Genomic DNA, 18,821 nt, shown 5'->3' with positions numbered 1-18,821 from the left:
ACTCAAAAGAAAAATATACATTGAAATTTTCAAACTTTCTGTTTCATCTATATACTTCACATAGGCTCAAACTTTAATTCAAGTGTCATATTTAAAGCATTAAAAGAAATTCAAATAATTTTTTGTTTTAGAGTTACCATGCATAATAATAATACGAAATTGTCACATTGATAATAAAGTTGAAGTGAGATATTAGAAGAGAAAAAAAGTTTCTGGAGTACGGTTTTGTCTTAAGGATAATGATATTACGATTGCATCTCATTATCATCATATAATGATTTACTATCAATGTTTAATGATTCAAATTATGTTTCATTCAATTTTAAGGCAGTTGAAAAATCTTATTTTTAAAGACAATTAATCAGAAATACATTTGGTAATCAATCATTTTTTAAAAGACAAAGATATGATTTTATGGTTTAAATTTTTTTTTTAATTCTAGACTATTTAATTATTTATTTTTTTAAGTTAGATTCTTTTTCAAGAAAAAATATTTTATTGATAATCTTAATATTTTTTCGCATTTATTATTTAATATAGATTTTAACCAGTTATCATTGATAGAAAGAAATAAACAAATTTTTTACATTAAACTTAAAAAAATTATATTTATTAATGGTTTTAATAATTAACATTCAGGTAAAATATAATATTTATTATGTGATTTTTTTTATACTAATACATACACTTATAAATTTAAAATTTAGTAGATATATAATTAACAATAAACATTTTTATAAAAAATATATTTATTTTTTAAATAAAAATTTATAAACAAAAAGTTGTATATTAATAAAGTTTAAAATGAACAATGTTAAATAATTTATTTTTCTATTGTTTAATTCATCATTATTTTTAATCTTTAATAAAATATTAAAATTTATCATCTTATTTATTTTTATTACAAATTCTTAAAGTTTTTTATCTATTTATTAGTTAGAATTGTTTTCTGAAAACTAAAAAACATTGTACTTTATGTTTAATATTATTAAAAGAAAAATTATCTAAACTATAGCATTAACAATATTTAAACTTTTAAACTTTTACTTTTTTAAAAATAATTCATAAAAAATATAGCTAGAATAAAAGTCTATTCCTACAATTAGATTTTTTTATCAAGAATAGAACATAAGTATTCAACTTCTTCCATGTAAATTTCAAAATTATTTTATTTACCTAAATATAATTCACTTTTCCATAAAAGATATTTAAAATATAATACATCACTATTGAATGTTTTATTTATTTTAATGTAAAATATTAACATTTTAATATACTTAAACTTTATTTATAAATTATAAAAAACAACATTTTATATCTGATTTAATAATTAATCAAATTTTTATTTCCATTATAACAAACAATAGAATTTATATTTACATAAAAATTTGTAAAAAATATAACTTATATAATTATTTCCATAAAAAAATGTATAAAAGCAATGAGACTTTTTCAATTTTTACTATAATCTATTTTCTGTATATAACAAAAATAAAAATTTCTCTATATATTTGACAATTGTCATGATTTATGTTTTTGTAAGTAAAAAAAAACTTAATAATTATAAATAAATTTTATTTAGTTTTTTATAATTTTATTAAATAATTATTTTACCATTGAAGAAAATATGACAAAAAAAAATTTTAAAAGATCTGTAGACCAAATAAATAATTTTGTGTTAAATTTTCCGGAATTAACTGATTCAAAAATAAATAATAGAAAAAAAAGAAAAATAATAACAACTAAAAATACTAAATGGCCATTATTAATATATATTTACCACGACATGAGTATAAGAACTGTTACAATTCAAAAGTTGGTAAAACTTATTGAACAAGAAACATGTATAAAATTTCGAATAGAAAAATCTAGCCGTTTTTATTCACCAGGTATTTTTTTTAAATATACAGGAAAATGTTCAAGTGCCATAGGAAATATCCAAAAAGAAGCATGGCAAAAAATAGAAATTGGACCAAGATGTAATAATTTCGAAGGAATTTTACATGAAACTTTACATGCATTAGGATTATATCATGAACAATGTCGTTTTGATAGAGATTTTTTTGTAAAAATATATACAAAAAATATGTTACTATTTGAGACTGCAAGTTGTAAAAAACATACTGCTTATGAAGCTTTTCATTATCATTTATCATATGATTATGGTTCAATAATGCATTCTGCTGTAAATGCATATGCTATAGGTAATTTAAAAACAATAATACCAACTGATCCTTTATATGAAACAACTATGGGACAAACTCAAAAACTTTCTTTTATTGATATTAAAGCTTTAAATTTACACTATTGTACACATACTAATTGTCCATTTAAAAGAAATTGTTATAATTACGGATACCAAGATCCTCATAATTGTCATTTATGTAAATGTATTGATGGATTTATTGGTTCACAATGTGAACAGTTAAAAATGAGACAAGTAAGATGTTCGAAAACTTTAATATTTCCAGATCGTAAGCCTAGATTATTTTTTTTAAATGGAAGAAAAACCTGTGTTATACATTTTGTAGTAAACAAAACTAGTAGAATTAGATTTGATATTATTAAAGTGTATATGCATCCCAATACTTATCCAACATGTCAATATGAAAACACTATAGAGGTAAAATATTGGATGGATAAATCTGTAACAGGAGCAAGATTTTGTCGTCAAACAGAAAATAAGATAATTTTATCACATAACAATCATATAATTTTTCATTACAGAAGTTCATATACAACTAATTATGCTCACATATATTATAATGAAGTATTATAATTCAATGTGAGATAACAAAAAGAAGCTATAATAAAATATTATTGCTGGTAAAAATTTTAAAAGAATAATCTTTTTATAGTGATCCGTTCATAGATTATACTTTTAAATGTATATTTGCTAATTAAAATTTGTATTAAAATTTCAAAAAGTAAAAAAAAGTAATGTTTTTAAATGAACTACAGCAATTTATACTGTTAAGAAAAATATATAATCATATGTATACGATTTTAACAGTTGTACTTTTAATTAGCAATATTAATTTTATAAATAAATAATGAAAATTCATTTAATGTATAAATCTCATTTACGCACAAATATAAAAAATTGTATTTAAATACTAAAAAAAATAAATCAATATAAAAATTTATATTTAAATTAATAAAAAAAAATGATTTTTTTTAATTACTTAAAGATCTTTCTAAATAATTTTATTTGTATAACAAAAAATATTAATTTTAAAATACATTTAATTAAACAATTTTTAAAGAAAAATTAAAATAGTTTTATTATATTATAATATTTTTATATAATAATAAATGTATTATTGATATTCACATGTTAGGCAAAATAATATTAAGAATTTTACAAAAATTTTTTATTATTAAAGTTTAAAAAAAAACAATTAATTTAAAAATTAAAACAAAAACTTATTATCAGTTAAATTATTTTTTTTTTTATTAAACAGCAGAAAAGAATGAAAAAAAACTTTCAATCGTTATTTACCGTAATGTTTCTCAAATAACTTGACAAAAATGNAATAATTTTGTGTTAAATTTTCCGGAATTAACTGATTCAAAAATAAATAATAGAAAAAAAAGAAAAATAATAACAACTAAAAATACTAAATGGCCATTATTAATATATATTTACCACGACATGAGTATAAGAACTGTTACAATTCAAAAGTTGGTAAAACTTATTGAACAAGAAACATGTATAAAATTTCGAATAGAAAAATCTAGCCGTTTTTATTCACCAGGTATTTTTTTTAAATATACAGGAAAATGTTCAAGTGCCATAGGAAATATCCAAAAAGAAGCATGGCAAAAAATAGAAATTGGACCAAGATGTAATAATTTCGAAGGAATTTTACATGAAACTTTACATGCATTAGGATTATATCATGAACAATGTCGTTTTGATAGAGATTTTTTTGTAAAAATATATACAAAAAATATGTTACTATTTGAGACTGCAAGTTGTAAAAAACATACTGCTTATGAAGCTTTTCATTATCATTTATCATATGATTATGGTTCAATAATGCATGCTGCTGTAAATGCATTTGCTATAGGTAATAGAAAAACAATAATACCAACTGATCCTTTATATGAAACAACTATGGGACAAACTAAAAGACTTTCTTTTATTGATATTAAAGCTTTAAATTTACACTATTGTACACATACTAATTGTCCATTTAAAAGAAATTGTTATAATTACGGATACCAAGATCCTCATAATTGTCATTTATGTAAATGTATTGATGGATTTATTGGTTCACAATGTGAACAGTTTAAAATGAGACAAATAGGATGTTCGAAAACTTTAATACTTCCTGATCGTAAGCCTAGATTATTTTTTTTAAATGGAAGAAAAACCTGTGTTATACATTTTGTAGTAAACAAAACTAGTAGAATTAGATTTGATATTATTAAAGTGTATATGCATCCCAATACTTATCCAACATGTCAATATGAAAACACTATAGAAGTAAAATATTGGATGGATAAATCTGTATCAGGAGCAAGATTTTGTCGTCAAAAAGAAAATAAGATAATTTTATCACATAACAATCATATAATTTATCATTACAGAAGTTCATATACAACTAATTATGCTCACATATATTATAATGAAGTATTATAATTCAATGTGAGAAAACAAAAAGAAGCTATAATAAAATATTATTGCTGGTAAAAATTTTAAAAGAATAATCTTTTTATAGTAATCTGTTCATAGATTATACTTTCAAATGTATATTTGCTAATTAAAAATTGTATTAAAATTTCAAAAAATAAAAAAAAGTAAAGTTTTTTAAATGAACTACAGATATTTATACTATTAAGAAAAATTTATTGTCTTGTGTATACAATTTTAACAGTTGTACTTTTAATTAGCAATATTAATTTTATAAATAAATAATGAAAATTCATTTAATGTATAAATCTCATTTACGCACAAATATAAAAAAATTATATTTAAATACTAAAAAAAATAAATCAATATAAAAATTTTTTTTTAAATTAATAAAAAAAAATGATTTTTTTTAATTACTTAAAGACCTTTCTAAATAATTTTATTTGTATAACAAAAAATATTAATTTTAAAATACATTTAATTAAACATTTTTTAAAGAAAAATTAAAATAGTTTTATTATATTATAATATTTTTATATAATAATAAATGTATTATTGATATTCACATGTTAGGCAAAATAATATTAAGAATTTTACAAAAATTTTTTATTATTAAAGTTTAAAAAAAAACAATTAATTCAAAAATTAAAACAAAAACTTATTATCAGTTAAATTATTTTTTTTTTTATTAAACAGCAGAAAAGAATGAAAAAAAACTTTCAATCGTTATTTACCGTAATGTTTCTCAAATAACTTGACAAAAATGTTTTTTTTTATACTTAATTATCTTAAGTTAATGCAAAACTTTTTTAAATTATTAAACATTATTATCACTTTCAATAAAATATTAAGAAAGCGCTAAATTTAATATTTTAATTTTATATATTAAATGTATAAAAAATTATTATTTTATTATATGTTATTATTCTTATTTTTGAAATTTTTGTAAGTGTATTATATATTTAAATTTTAGTAAAAAAAATAATTATTATATTTAATTTTTATGTATTAAAAAATAAAAGAATAAAACGTAAAATTTTATTTGATTTAAAATATAAATAGTATATGCCTATACTTTATTTAATTGATATAAATATTAATATATCAACTGTTAAAAAATTAGTAAACTTTATTCAAAAAGAAACATGTATTCAATTTAAAAAATATTATGCAAAGGTATCAGAAGGTATTCAAATTAAATTCTGATATAGACCATATTGTAGTAGTAATATAGGAAAAAAATTTTAAAAAAAATGGCAAAATTTATGTTTATGAAAGGATTGTGATCATTCAGGACAAATTCAACATGAAATATTACATACATTTTGTTTTTATTATGAACATGGTAGAATAAATAGAGATAAATATCTTTAAATTTATTATCAAAATATTATTCTTTCTCGTAAACAAAGCTTAGATATTGTATCAAAAAAAGATTCAAATACTTTTGGTGTTTCATTTGATTATGACTCTGTAATGCATTATGGTTTATATTATTTTACAAAAAAATAGAGGAAAAATTATGAAATCATTTGACACATTAAATGGTATGACACCAGGTTTAAAATCATAATTGTCAAATTCTGATATAAAAATATTAAAATTTTGTAATTGTAAAAATATATGAAAAAAAACTTATATATTTTCACTATGGATATTAAAATCCCCAATAAATGTGGCGTATGTAAATATATTGAAGAGTATAGTGAACCTCAATGTAAAATCATAACACCACCATTATATAGATACATTCAATAACAATTTGTAATAAAAAATAACCCAACTAAATTTGAATTTTTTGTAGCATACAGTTGCACATTTCATTTAGTTAGAAATCATAATAATAGAATTTTAATTATAATAATTTCAACAGCATTATACTTAAATTATGGTTCATTTTGTCTTTCAAAAAGTTGACTTGAAATAAAATTTTGGAAAGATAAAATTGATACTGGAGCTTTATTTTGAATGTATAATTCAAATATTACAATTATATCTTATATTTCTAATGTTATAATTCATTATAAAAGTAACAATCCTCAAAATCGTGTTATATAAATGTATAAATCTGTGTCAAAGTCATTTGATCCAACATAAAAAATCCATTTTTTTTATTTAATTTTTTTATAAAACAAAGATATTAGAACAAACAAAGTAAGAGATTATCTATTTAATTAAAAGTTTTGTTTTATGATAAATTTAAATTGTTAATTAAAACTTTTTTAAACTACATCAAAAATTAAAAATTACAAGATGATTTATGTTTTACAAATATTTTTTTAGTAGTAATTTAAATAATTTAAAAAAGTATTTAAAACAGTGTTTTTAACTTTTATTAAACTAAAAAATTTAGTATATTTTCAAAGTATATTTTATTCTTATTAATAGATGTTTTTTTTTATTAATATTATATGTGTAATTTTTTATCTTTTGTATTTTAAATATTTTCAATTTTCATATTTAAAAAACTTATAATAAAGTTAAAAAAAATGTTTCAGATACTGATGATAATTTTTTTTATAAATCCAAAAGAAAAATGTACTTTAAAATTTTTAAACTTTTGGTTTCATCTATAAACTTTACTTAAGCTCAAACTCTAATTACAGTACCATATTTTTATCATTAAAAGAAATTGAAATATTTTCTTGTTTAAAAGTTACAATGCATGTTAATAATTTGAATTTGTCACATTGATAATATGGCTGAAGTGAAATACTGCAAAAACAAAAGAGATTCTGGAGCACGATTTTTTCTTAAGAAAAGTACTATTACGTTTGCATCACATAATTATCATATAATGATTCATTATCAAAGTTCATTGTTTTAAAATTATGTTTCATTCACATTAAAGGTAGTAGAAAAATTTTATTTTTAAAGGCAATGTGTCAGAAATGTATATTTGCTGATAAATCATTTTTCAAAAAGCAAAGATATGATTTAATGGTTTAAAATTTTTGTTTTCCATTATAGTTGCTTTATTATATAATTTTTAAAGTTGAATTTTTTTCTAGAAAAAATATTTTATTGATTATCTTAATGTTTTTTCAATATCTGTATTATATAAATTTTAACTAGTTATTATTGATAGAAAAAATAAATTTATTTTTTAAATTTAGCTTAAAAATTTAATTCAATTTATGATTTTATTTTTATTCACTTAAAATATAATATTTATTTATCTAATTTATTTTTTTTATACAGTTTTATTCTATCATTTTTTATTTTATACTTACACATTTACTTATAAATCGTAAATTTTAGTAAATATATAATTAACAATAAACATTTTTTAAAAATTTATTAATTTTTAAAATAAAAATTTATAAACAAAAAGTTGCATATTAATAAATATTAAAATGAACAATGTTAAATAATTTTTCTTCTGTTGTTTAATTTAACTTTATCTTTTTTAATCTTTAATAAAATATTAAAATTTATCATATTATTTATTTTTATTATTAATTCTTAAAGCTTTATATCTATTTATTAGTTAGAATTGTTTTCTGAAAGCTAAAAAGCTTTGTACATCATGTTTTTTATTATTAAAAGAAAAATTATCTAACTTATAACGTATATCATTTTTAAACTTTTAAAATTTTACCTTTTTTTAAAAGTAATTCATATTAAATAATTCTAGGATAAAAATTGATTCCTAGATATAAATTTTTTATCAAGAATAGAACATGAGTATTTTACTTCTCCAATACATATTTCATAATTAGTCTATTTGCCTAGAAATAATTAATTTAAACATAATCGATATTTAAAATATAATTCATCATTATTGAATGTTTTATTTATTTTAATGTAAAATATTAATATTTTAATTTGCTTCAACTTAATTTATGAATTATAAATAAACAACATTTTATATCTGATTTAGTAATTAATAAAATTTTTATTTCCATTATAACAAACAATAGAATTTATATTTACATAAAAAATTTTTAAAAAATAAAACTTATAAAATTATTTCCATAAAAAAACGTATAAAAGCAATGAGATATTTTCAATTTTTACTATAATCTATTTTCTGTATTTAACAAAAATAAAAATATCTCTATATATTTAACAATTGTCATGATTTATGTTTTTGTAAGTAAAAAAAAAACTTAATAATTAAAAATAAATTTTATTTAGTTTTTTATAATTTTATTTAATAATTATTTTACCATTGAAGAAAATATAACAAAAAAAAATTTTAAAAGATCTGTAGACCAAATAAATAATTTTGTGCTAAATTTTCCGGAATTAACTAATTCAAAAATAAATAGTAGGAAAAAAAGAAAAATTATAACAAATACAAGATTTAAATGGCCATTAACAATACAATATTACTACAAGTCACCTATAAATTTTGATGCCATAAAAAATGTAGTAAAAGTTATTGAAAAAGAAACATGTTTTAAATTTCGAAAAAGTAGATCTACTTATTTTGATTCACCAGGTATTCATTATAATTATACAGGAAAATGTTCAAGTGCCATAGGAAATATCCAAAAAGAAGCATGGCAAAAAATAGAAATTGGACCAAGATGTAATAATTTTGAAGGAATTTTACATGAAACTTTACATGCATTAGGATTATATCATGAACAATGTCGATTTGATAGAGATTTTTTTGTAAAAATATATAAAGAAAATATGTTACAAAATGAGACTGCAAGTTGTAAAAAACATACTGCATATGAAGGTTTTCATTATCATTTATCATATGATTATGGATCAATAATGCATAGTGCTGTAAATGTATTTGCTAAAGGTAATTTAAAAACAATAATACCAACTGATCCTTTATATGAAACAACTATGGGACAAACTAAAAAACTTTCTTTTATTGATATTAAAGCTTTAAATTTACACTATTGTACTCATCCGAATTGTCCATTTAAAAGACATTGTTATAATTACGGATACCAAGATCCTCACAACTGTCATTTGTGTAAATGTATTGATGGATTTATTGGTTCACAATGTGAGCTGTTTAAAAAAAGACAAGAATCTTGTTGGAAAACAATGATATTTCCTGATCGTAAGCGTAGATCATTTTATTTAGATGGAAAAAGAAAATGTGTAATACATTTTATAGTAAATAAAACTAGTAGAATTAAATTTAATATTGTAAAAGTGAGTATGTTTCCCAATACTTATCCAACATGTCAATATGAAAACACTATAGAAGTAAAATATTGGATGGATAAATCTGTAACAGGAGCAAGATTTTGTCGTCAAACAGAAAATAAGATAATTTTTTCACATAACAATCATATAATTTATCACCACAGAAGTACACAAAGAAACAATTTTGCTATAATTTATTATAATGAAATATAATTATTCAATGTGAGATAACAAAAAGGAGCTATAATAAAATATTATTGCTGGTAAAAATTTTTAAAGAATAATCTTTTTATAGTGATCCGTTCATAGATTATACTTTTAAATGTATATTTGCAAATTAAAATTTTTATTAAAATAAAAAAAAATAAAGTTTTTAAATGAACTACAGAAACTTATAGTATTAAGAAAAATATATAGTCATATTTATATGATTTTAACAGTTATACTTTTAATTAGCAATATTAATTTATTAAATAAATATTGAACATTTATTAAAATTAATAAATCTCATTGAGGTACATATATAAAAAATTATATTTAATTACTAAAAAAGAACAATTTAATAAATAATTTATATTTAAATTAATAATAAAAAATGAATTTTATTTTTAAATATTTAAAAGACCTTTCTTAATAATATTACTTATAAAAAGTGAACATTAAAATATTATATGATAATTATTTGAAAATTTTTACGTAACAAGAGATATAAATTTTATATTATTTTTAATTAAACAATTTAAAAAAAAAAATTTTAAAATCCACATAACTTTTATTATTGAAGTTTAATCAAAAAGAATTAATTCAAAAATTAAAACATAAACTGATTATCAGTTAAATTATTTTTTTTTTATTAAACAGCAGAAAAGAATGAAAAAGAAACTTTTAATCATTATTTACCGTAGCGTTTCTCAAATAACTTAACAAAAATGTTTTTTTTATATTTAAATCTCTTAAGTAAATGCAAAACTTTTTAAAATTATTCAACATTATTAAAAATTTCAACAAAATATTAAGAAAGTGCTAAATTTAATATAATAATTTTATATATTAAATGTAAAAACAATTATTATTTTATTAAATGCTATTTTTTTATCTTTGGAAGTTTTTTAAGTTTAATATAATATTTAATTTTAGTAAAAAAAATAATAAAAATATTCTTTTTTTATAAATTCAAAAAAATAAAAGAAAAAAACATAAAATTTTATTTGATTTAAAATATAAGTAGTATATGCCAATACCTTATTTAGTTGGTATAAATATTAATATATCAGTTGTTAAAAAATCAATTAACTTTTTTCAAAAAAAAACTTGTATTCAATATAAAAAATATCACACAATGGTATCAAAAGTTACTGGAATTAGATTCTGGAATAGACTTGATAGTAAAAGTAATATAAGGAAACATTTATAAAAAAAAGACAAAATATATGTTTAGGAAAGGGTTGTGATCATTCAGGACAAATTCAACATGAAATATTACATACAATAGGTTTTTATCATAAACATAGTAGAATAGATAGAGATAAAAATCTTAAAATTTATTATCAAAGTATTATTCCTTATCGTAAACAAAGTTTTGATCTTGTATTAAAAAATTATTCTAATACTTTTGGTGTTCCATAATGTTATGAATCTGTAATGCATTATGGTTTATATTATTTTACAATATTAGAGAAAAACCTATGAAAGCATTTAACACATTATATGATATGACACCAGGACCAAAATCATAAATGTCATATGCTGATATATAAATGTTAAATATTTATTATTGTGAAAATATATGTAAAAAAAATTATATAGTTTCACTATGGATATTAAAATCCCCAATAAATGTGGTATATGAAAATATATTGAAGGGTATAGTGAACGTCAATGTAAAATCATAACACCATCTACATCATATAGATACATTCAATCGCAATTTATAGTAAAAAATATTCCAATTAAATTTGAATTTTATGGAACAAACAGTTGTACATTCCATTTTTTAGCAAATCATAAAAATAGAATTTAAACTAAAGTAATTTCAACAGTATTATATCCAATCATGGTTCATTTTGTCTTTCAAAAAATTGTTTGAAATATAAGTTTGAAATTATAAAACTGTTACTGGAGCTTTATTTTGTATGTATAATTCAAATATTACAATTATTTCTCATAGTTCTATTGTTATAATTCATTATAGAAATAACAATCTTCAAAATTGTGCTATAGTAATGTATAAATCTGTGTCAAAGTCATTTGATCCAACATGTAAAAATCCATTTTTTTTATTTAATTTTTTTAAAAAACAAAAAAATGAGAATAAACAAAGTAAGAGATCATCTATTTAATTAAGAAATTTGTTTTATGACAATTTTAAATTGTTTATTAAAACTTTTTAAAACTACATCAAAAATTAAAAATTACAAGATGATTTATGTTTTACAAATATTTTTTTAGTAATAATTTAAATAATTTAAAAAAGTATTTAAAACAGTGTTTTTAATTTTTATTAAACTAAAAAATTTAGTATATTTTCAAAGTATATTTTATTCTTATTAATAGATGTTTTTTTTTATTAATATAATATGTGTAATTTTTTTATCTTTTGTATTATAAATATTTTCAATTTTCATATTAAAAAACTTATAATAAAGTTAAAAAAAATGTTTTAGATACTGATAATGATTTTTTATAAAAATTTAAAAAAAAATATACATTGAACTTTTTAAACTTTCGGTTTCATCTATATACTTCACATAGGCTCAAACTTTGATTCAAGTACAATATTTCAAGCATTAAAAGAAATTCAAATAATTTCTTGTTTTATAGTTACCATGCATATTAATAATACGAATTTATCACTTTGATATTATAGCTAAAGTGAAATGCTACAAGAATAAAGAAGTTTATTGAGCACGGTTTTGTATTAAGGATAATGCTATTACGATTGCATCTCATGATCATCATATAATGATTCACTATCATAGTTTAATGATTTCAAATTATGTTTCATTCATATTAAAGACCGGTAAAAAATCTTATTTTTAGAAGCAATGAATCAGAAATGCATTTGATAATCAATCATTTTTCAAAAGGCAAAGATATGATTTAATGGTTTAAATTTTTTTTATTTATAGACTATTTTATTATATATTTTTTTAAGGTGGATTTTTTTCAAGAAAAAATATTTTATTGATAATCTTATTGTTTTTTCAAAATCATTATTTCATACAGATTTTAATTAGTTTTTATTGATAGAAAAAATAAATTTATTTTTTATATTAAGCTTAAAAAAATTTAATTTGCTTAACGATTTTAATAATTTACATTCAGTTATATATTAGTATTAATTTAACTAATTCATTTTTTTTAAAACTTTTATTCTATCATTTTTTATTTTATAGTAATAAATATACTTATGAATCGTAAATTTTAGTAAATATATAATTAACAATAAACATTTTTTTAATAAAATATTTATTTTTTAAATAAAAATTTATAAACGAAAAGTTGTACATTAATAAATATTAAAATAAACAATGTTAAATAAATTTATTTTTCTGCTGTTTAATTTATCTTTATTATTTTTATTTTTAATAAAGAATAAAAATTTTTCATCTTATTTATTTTTATAATTAATTCTTAAAGCTTTATATCTATTTATTAGTTAGAATTGTTTTCTGAAAGCTAAAAAGCTTTGTACATCATGTTTTTTATTATTAAAAGAAAAATTATCTAACCTATAACGTATATCATTATTAAACTTTTAAAACTTTTCCTTTTTTTAAAAGTAATTCATATTAAATAATTCTAGGATAAAAATTGATTCCTAGATATAAATTTTTCATCAAGAATAAAACATGATTGTTTAATTTCTCCAATGCTTTTTTCAAAATTATTCTATTTATCTAAATATAATTAATTTAAACATAATCGATATTTAAAGTATAATACATCATTATTATATGTTTTATTTATTTTAATGTAAATTATTTACATTTTAATATATTTAAACTCTATTTATTAATTATAAAAAAAACAACTTTTTATATCTGATTTAATAATTAGTCAATTTTTTATTTCCATTATAACAAACAATAGAATATATATTTACATTAAAAATTTTTAAAAAATAAAACTTATATAATTATTTTCATAAAAAAATGTATAAAAGCAATGAGATATTTTCAATTTTTACTAAAACTTATTTTCTGTATATGAAAAAAAAAATTACCACAAATTCGAAAGTTATCATGATATCTGCTTTTGTAAGTAAAGAAAAGCTTTATAATTAAAAATTAATTTTATTTAGTTTTTTATAATTTTATTAAATAATTATTTTACCATTGAAGAAAATATAACAAGAAAAAATTTTAAAAGATCTGTAGACCAAATAAATACTTTTGTACTAAACTTTCCGGAATTAACTGATTCAAAAATAAATAGTAGAAAAAAAAGAAAAATTATAACAAATCCAATGAGTAAATGGCCATTACCAATATATTATCACTACAAGTCACCTATAAATTCTATGGCCATTAAAAGTGTAATAACAATTATTGAAAGAGAAACATGTATTAAATTTCGAAAAAGAAAATCTTCTTTTTTTTTTTACCTGGTATTCGTTATAAATATACAGGAAAATGTTCAAGTGTTATAGGAAACATTTTTAGAACCGTGTGGCAAGATATAGAAATTGGACCAAGATGTAATAATTTTGAAGGAATTTTACATGAAACTTTACATGCATTAGGATTATATCATGAACAATGTCGATTTGATAGAGATTTTTTTGTAAAAATATATAAAGAAAATATGTTACAAAATGAGACTGCAAGTTGTGAAAAACACACTGCATATGAAGGTTTTCATTATCATATATCATATGATTATGGATCAATAATGCATAGTGCTGTAAATGCATTTGCTATAGGTAATTTAAAAACAATAATACCAACTGATCCTTTATATGAAACAACTATGGGACAAAATAAAAGACTTTCTTTTAATGATATTAAAGTTTTAAATTTACACTATTGTACACATACCAATTGTCCATTTAAAAGACATTGTTACAATTACGGATACCAAGATCCTCACAACTGTCATTTGTGTAAATGTATTGATGGATTTATTGGTTCACAATGTGAGCAGTTTAAAAGAACAAAACCATCTTGTTGGAAAACAGTAATACTCCCAGATCGTAAGCCTAGATTTATCATATTATATGGAATAAGAAAATGTGTTATGCATTTTGTAGTAAACAAAACTAGTAGAATTAGATTTGATATTATTAAAGTGCGTATGCTTCCCAATACTTATCCAACATGTCAATATGAAAACACTATAGAAGTAAAATATTGGATGGATAAATCTGTAACAGGAGCAAGATTTTGTCATCAAACGGAAAATAAGATAATTTTTTCACATAACAATCATATAATTTATCATTATAGAAGTACACAAAAAAACAATTTTGCTAAAATATATTATAGTGAAGTAAACTAATTCAATGTGAGAAAACAAAAAGAAGCTCTAATAAAATACTATTGCTGGTAAAAATTTAAAAAGAATATTTTTTTTATAGTGATCCATTCGTAGATTATGCTTTTCAATATATATTTGCTAATTAAAATTTGTATTAAAATTTCAAAAAGTAAAAAAAAGTAATGTTTTTAAATGAGCCACAGAAATTTATAGTATTAAGAAAAATATATAGTCATATGTATATGATTTTAACAGTTGTACTTTTAATTAGCAATATTAGTTATATAAATAAATATTGAACATTCATTTAAAATTAAAAAATCTCATTAAAGTACATATATAAAAAATTATATTTAATTACTAAAAAAAAATAAATCAATATAAAATTTTTATTTAAATTGGTAATAAAAAATATGATTATATTTTTCATTTTTTAGAAAACGTTTCTAAATAATATTATTTGTATAACAAAAGATATTAATTTTTTAATACATTTAATTAAACAATTTTTAAAGAAAAAATTAAAATAGTAATATTATGTTATAATATTTATACACAATATAAAATGTATTATTGATATTCTCATGTTAGCCAAGAAAAATTACGAAATCTGCATAACTTTTTTATTATTGAAATTTAATCAAAAACAATTAATTCAAAAATTAAAGACATTAACTGATTATCAGATCAATTATTATTTTTTTATTTTAACAGTAGTAAAGAAAAAAAAGAAAAACTTTTAACCATTATTTAATGTAGCTTTTCTCAAAAAAACTTAACAAAAAAGTTTTATTTCATATTTAATTCTCTTAAGTTAATGCAAAATTTTATAAAATTATTAAAAATTATTATCGCTTTTAATAAAATATTAAGAAAATGTTAAATTTAATATAAAAATTTTATATATTTAATGTATAAAAAAATTATTATTTTATTAAATGATATTATTTTTATTTTTGAAAGTTTTGTAAGTGTTTTATAAATTTTAATTTTAGTAAAATAAAATAATAAAGAAATCAAATTTATATATATTAAAAAAAAAAGAATAAAACATAAAATTTCATTTATTTTTAAATATGAATAGTATATGCCTATACCTTATTTAATTGATATAAATATTAATATATCATCTGTTAAAAAAAGTTAACTTTATTCAAAAATAAACATGTATTCAATTTAAAAAATATTATACAATGGTATCAGATGTTATTGGAATAAGATTCTGGTATGAACCTGATTGTAGAAGTAATATAAGAAAAAAATAAAAAAAAAAAACAAAATATAAGTTTAGGAAAGGGTTATGATCATTCAGGACAAATTCAACATGAAATATTACATACCATAGGTTTTTATCATGAACATAGTAGAATAAATAGAGATAAAAATCTTAAAATTTATTATCAAAATATTATTTCTTCTCGAAAACAAAGTTTTGATATTGTATCAAAAAAAGATTCAAATACATTTGGTGTTCCTTATGATTATGGATCTGTAATGCATTTTGAATTATATTATTTTACAAATAATAGAGAAAAACCTATGAAAGCATTTGACACATTATATGATATGACACCAGGACCAAAATCATAAATGTCATATGCTGATACATAAATGTTTAATATTTAAAAAAATGAAAATATATGTAAAAAGATTTATGTTTTCATTATGAATATCAAAAACCTAATGATTGTGGTATATGTAAATATATTGAAGAGTATAAGTGAACCTCAATGTAAAATCATAATACCACCATTATATAGATACATTCAATAACAATTTGTAGTGAAAAATAACCCAACTAAACTTAATTTTTTTGGAGCATACAGTTGTACATTTCATTTCTTAGCAAATCATAATAATAGAATTTTGATTAAAATAATTTCAACAGTATTATACTCAAATTATGGTTCATTTTGTATTTAAGAAAATAGGCTTAAAATAAAATTTTGGAAATATAAAATTGATACTGGAGCTTTATTTTGTATGTATAATTTAATTATTACAATTATATCTCATATTTCTAATGTTATAATTCATTAAAAAATTATCAATCTTTAAAACCGTGTTATATTTATGTATGAATCTGTGCCAAAGTCATTTGACCCAACATATAAAAATTCATTTCTTTTTTATTTTTTTAAAAAAACAAAGAAATCAGACAGAAAAAAGTAGAAAAATATCTTATAAAATAATAATTTTGTTTTTAAATAATTTTTAATTCTTAATAAAAACTTTTTAAAATTACATCAGAAATTAAAAATTACAAGATGATTTATGTTTTACAAATATTTTTTTAGTAATAATTTAAATAATTAAAAAAAGTATTTCAAATATAGTTTTTAATTTTAATAAAACTATAAAATTAGTATGTTTTCAAAGTAAATTTTATTATTATTAATAGATGTTATCTTTTTATTGTTATTGTAAGTGCAATTTTTTTATCTTATGTGTTATAAATATTATCAGTTTTCATATTTAAAAACATATAATAAATTTTAAAAAAAATGTTTTAAATACTGATAATAATTTTTATAAAGATTTAAAAAAAAATATACATTGAAATTTTTAAACTTTCGGTTTCTTCAATATACTTCACATAAACTAAAGCTTTAATTAGGGTATCATATTTTTAGCATTAAAAAAAATTCAAATATTTTCTTGTTTAAGAGTTACCATGCATATTAATAATATGAATTTATCGCTTTGATAATAATGTTGAAGTGAGATATTACAAAAGAAAAATGTTTCTGGAGCACGGTGTTGACTTAAGAATAACGATATTATTATTGAATATCATAATTATCATATATTGATTCACTATCAAAGTTCATTGTTTTCAAATTATGTTTTAATCAAATTTAAAGCAGTAGAGAAATCTTATTTTCAAAGACAATGTATCAGAAATGCATTTGCTAGTAAATCATTTTTCAAAAAGCAAAGATATAATTTAATGGTTTAAAACTTTTTTTTCTATTTTTAGAATGTTTTTTATATATTTTTTACAAGAAAATATATTTTATTAATAATCTTAATGTTTTTTTAATTTCATTATTTAATACAGATTTTAACTAGCTATCATTGATAAAAAGAAATAAACTTATTTTTTATATTTAAATTTAATAAAACTAATTCAGTTAATGTTTTTAATAATTTTCATTCATTTTAAATATAATATTTATTAAACTAATTTATTTTTTTTATACAGTTTTATTCTATCATTTTTTATTTTATACTTATACATATGCTTATATAACGTAAATTTTAGTAAATATATAATTAACAATAAACATTTTTTATAAAAAATATTAATGTTAAAAATAAAATATTATAAACAAAAAATTGTTTATTAATATTTAATAAAATGAACAATGTTAAATAACTTTTTTTCTTCTGTGATTTAATTCATCTTTATCTTTTTTAATCTTAAATAAAATATTAAAATTTATCATCTTATTTATTTTTATAATTAATTCTTAAAGCTTTATATCTATTTATTAGTTAGAATTGTTTTCTAAAAACTAAAAAACATTGCACTTCATGCTTTTGATTATTAAAACAAAAATTATCTAACCTATAACGTATA

At 18.4% G+C, this 18,821-nt stretch overlaps 6 protein-coding genes across 6 annotated transcripts; all 6 read left to right on the top strand.

The window, feature by feature from the left end:
• Positions 1-1,523: 1,523 nt before the first annotated feature.
• SRAE_2000525500 (Astacin-like metalloendopeptidase) lies at positions 1,524-2,779 on the top strand (the record flags this gene model as incomplete). The annotated part of the gene is made up of 2 exons (XM_024644247.1): positions 1,524-1,538; positions 1,583-2,779. The coding sequence occupies 2 exons, from the start codon at positions 1,524-1,526 to the stop codon at positions 2,777-2,779; spliced, it is 1,212 nt and encodes a 403-aa protein (XP_024509826.1).
• Positions 2,780-3,655: 876 nt separating this feature from the next.
• Positions 3,656-4,648, top strand: SRAE_2000525400 (Astacin-like metalloendopeptidase; the record flags this gene model as incomplete). The annotated part of the gene is made up of 1 exon (XM_024644246.1): positions 3,656-4,648. One exon carries the CDS (start codon positions 3,656-3,658, stop codon positions 4,646-4,648), a length of 993 nt encoding a protein of 330 aa, XP_024509825.1.
• A 4,071-nt stretch (positions 4,649-8,719) lies between these two features.
• SRAE_2000525300 (Astacin-like metalloendopeptidase) lies at positions 8,720-9,973 on the top strand (the record flags this gene model as incomplete). The annotated part of the gene is made up of 2 exons (XM_024644245.1): positions 8,720-8,734; positions 8,780-9,973. The coding sequence occupies 2 exons, from the start codon at positions 8,720-8,722 to the stop codon at positions 9,971-9,973; spliced, it is 1,209 nt and encodes a 402-aa protein (XP_024509824.1).
• Positions 9,974-11,099: 1,126 nt separating this feature from the next.
• Positions 11,100-11,386, top strand: SRAE_2000525200 (Astacin-like metalloendopeptidase; the record flags this gene model as incomplete). Its single annotated transcript, XM_024644244.1, has 2 exons — positions 11,100-11,151; positions 11,199-11,386. The coding sequence occupies 2 exons, from the start codon at positions 11,100-11,102 to the stop codon at positions 11,384-11,386; spliced, it is 240 nt and encodes a 79-aa protein (XP_024509823.1).
• Positions 11,387-13,914: 2,528 nt separating this feature from the next.
• SRAE_2000525100 (Hypothetical protein) lies at positions 13,915-14,411 on the top strand (the record flags this gene model as incomplete). Its single annotated transcript, XM_024644243.1, has 2 exons — positions 13,915-14,019; positions 14,064-14,411. 2 exons carry the CDS (start codon positions 13,915-13,917, stop codon positions 14,409-14,411), a joined length of 453 nt encoding a protein of 150 aa, XP_024509822.1.
• A 2,020-nt stretch (positions 14,412-16,431) lies between these two features.
• On the top strand, positions 16,432-16,828 carry SRAE_2000525000 (Astacin-like metalloendopeptidase; the record flags this gene model as incomplete). The annotated part of the gene is made up of 2 exons (XM_024644242.1): positions 16,432-16,483; positions 16,530-16,828. 2 exons carry the CDS (start codon positions 16,432-16,434, stop codon positions 16,826-16,828), a joined length of 351 nt encoding a protein of 116 aa, XP_024509821.1.
• Between the last annotated feature and the right edge of the window lie 1,993 nt (positions 16,829-18,821).

This window comes from Strongyloides ratti, assembly GCF_001040885.1.
Source record: "Strongyloides ratti genome assembly S_ratti_ED321, chromosome : 2".
Taxonomy (NCBI): Eukaryota; Metazoa; Nematoda; class Chromadorea; order Rhabditida; family Strongyloididae; genus Strongyloides; species Strongyloides ratti.
The sequence above is the reverse complement of the archived record's forward strand: the minus strand, read 5'-3'. Positions and strand labels throughout refer to the sequence as shown.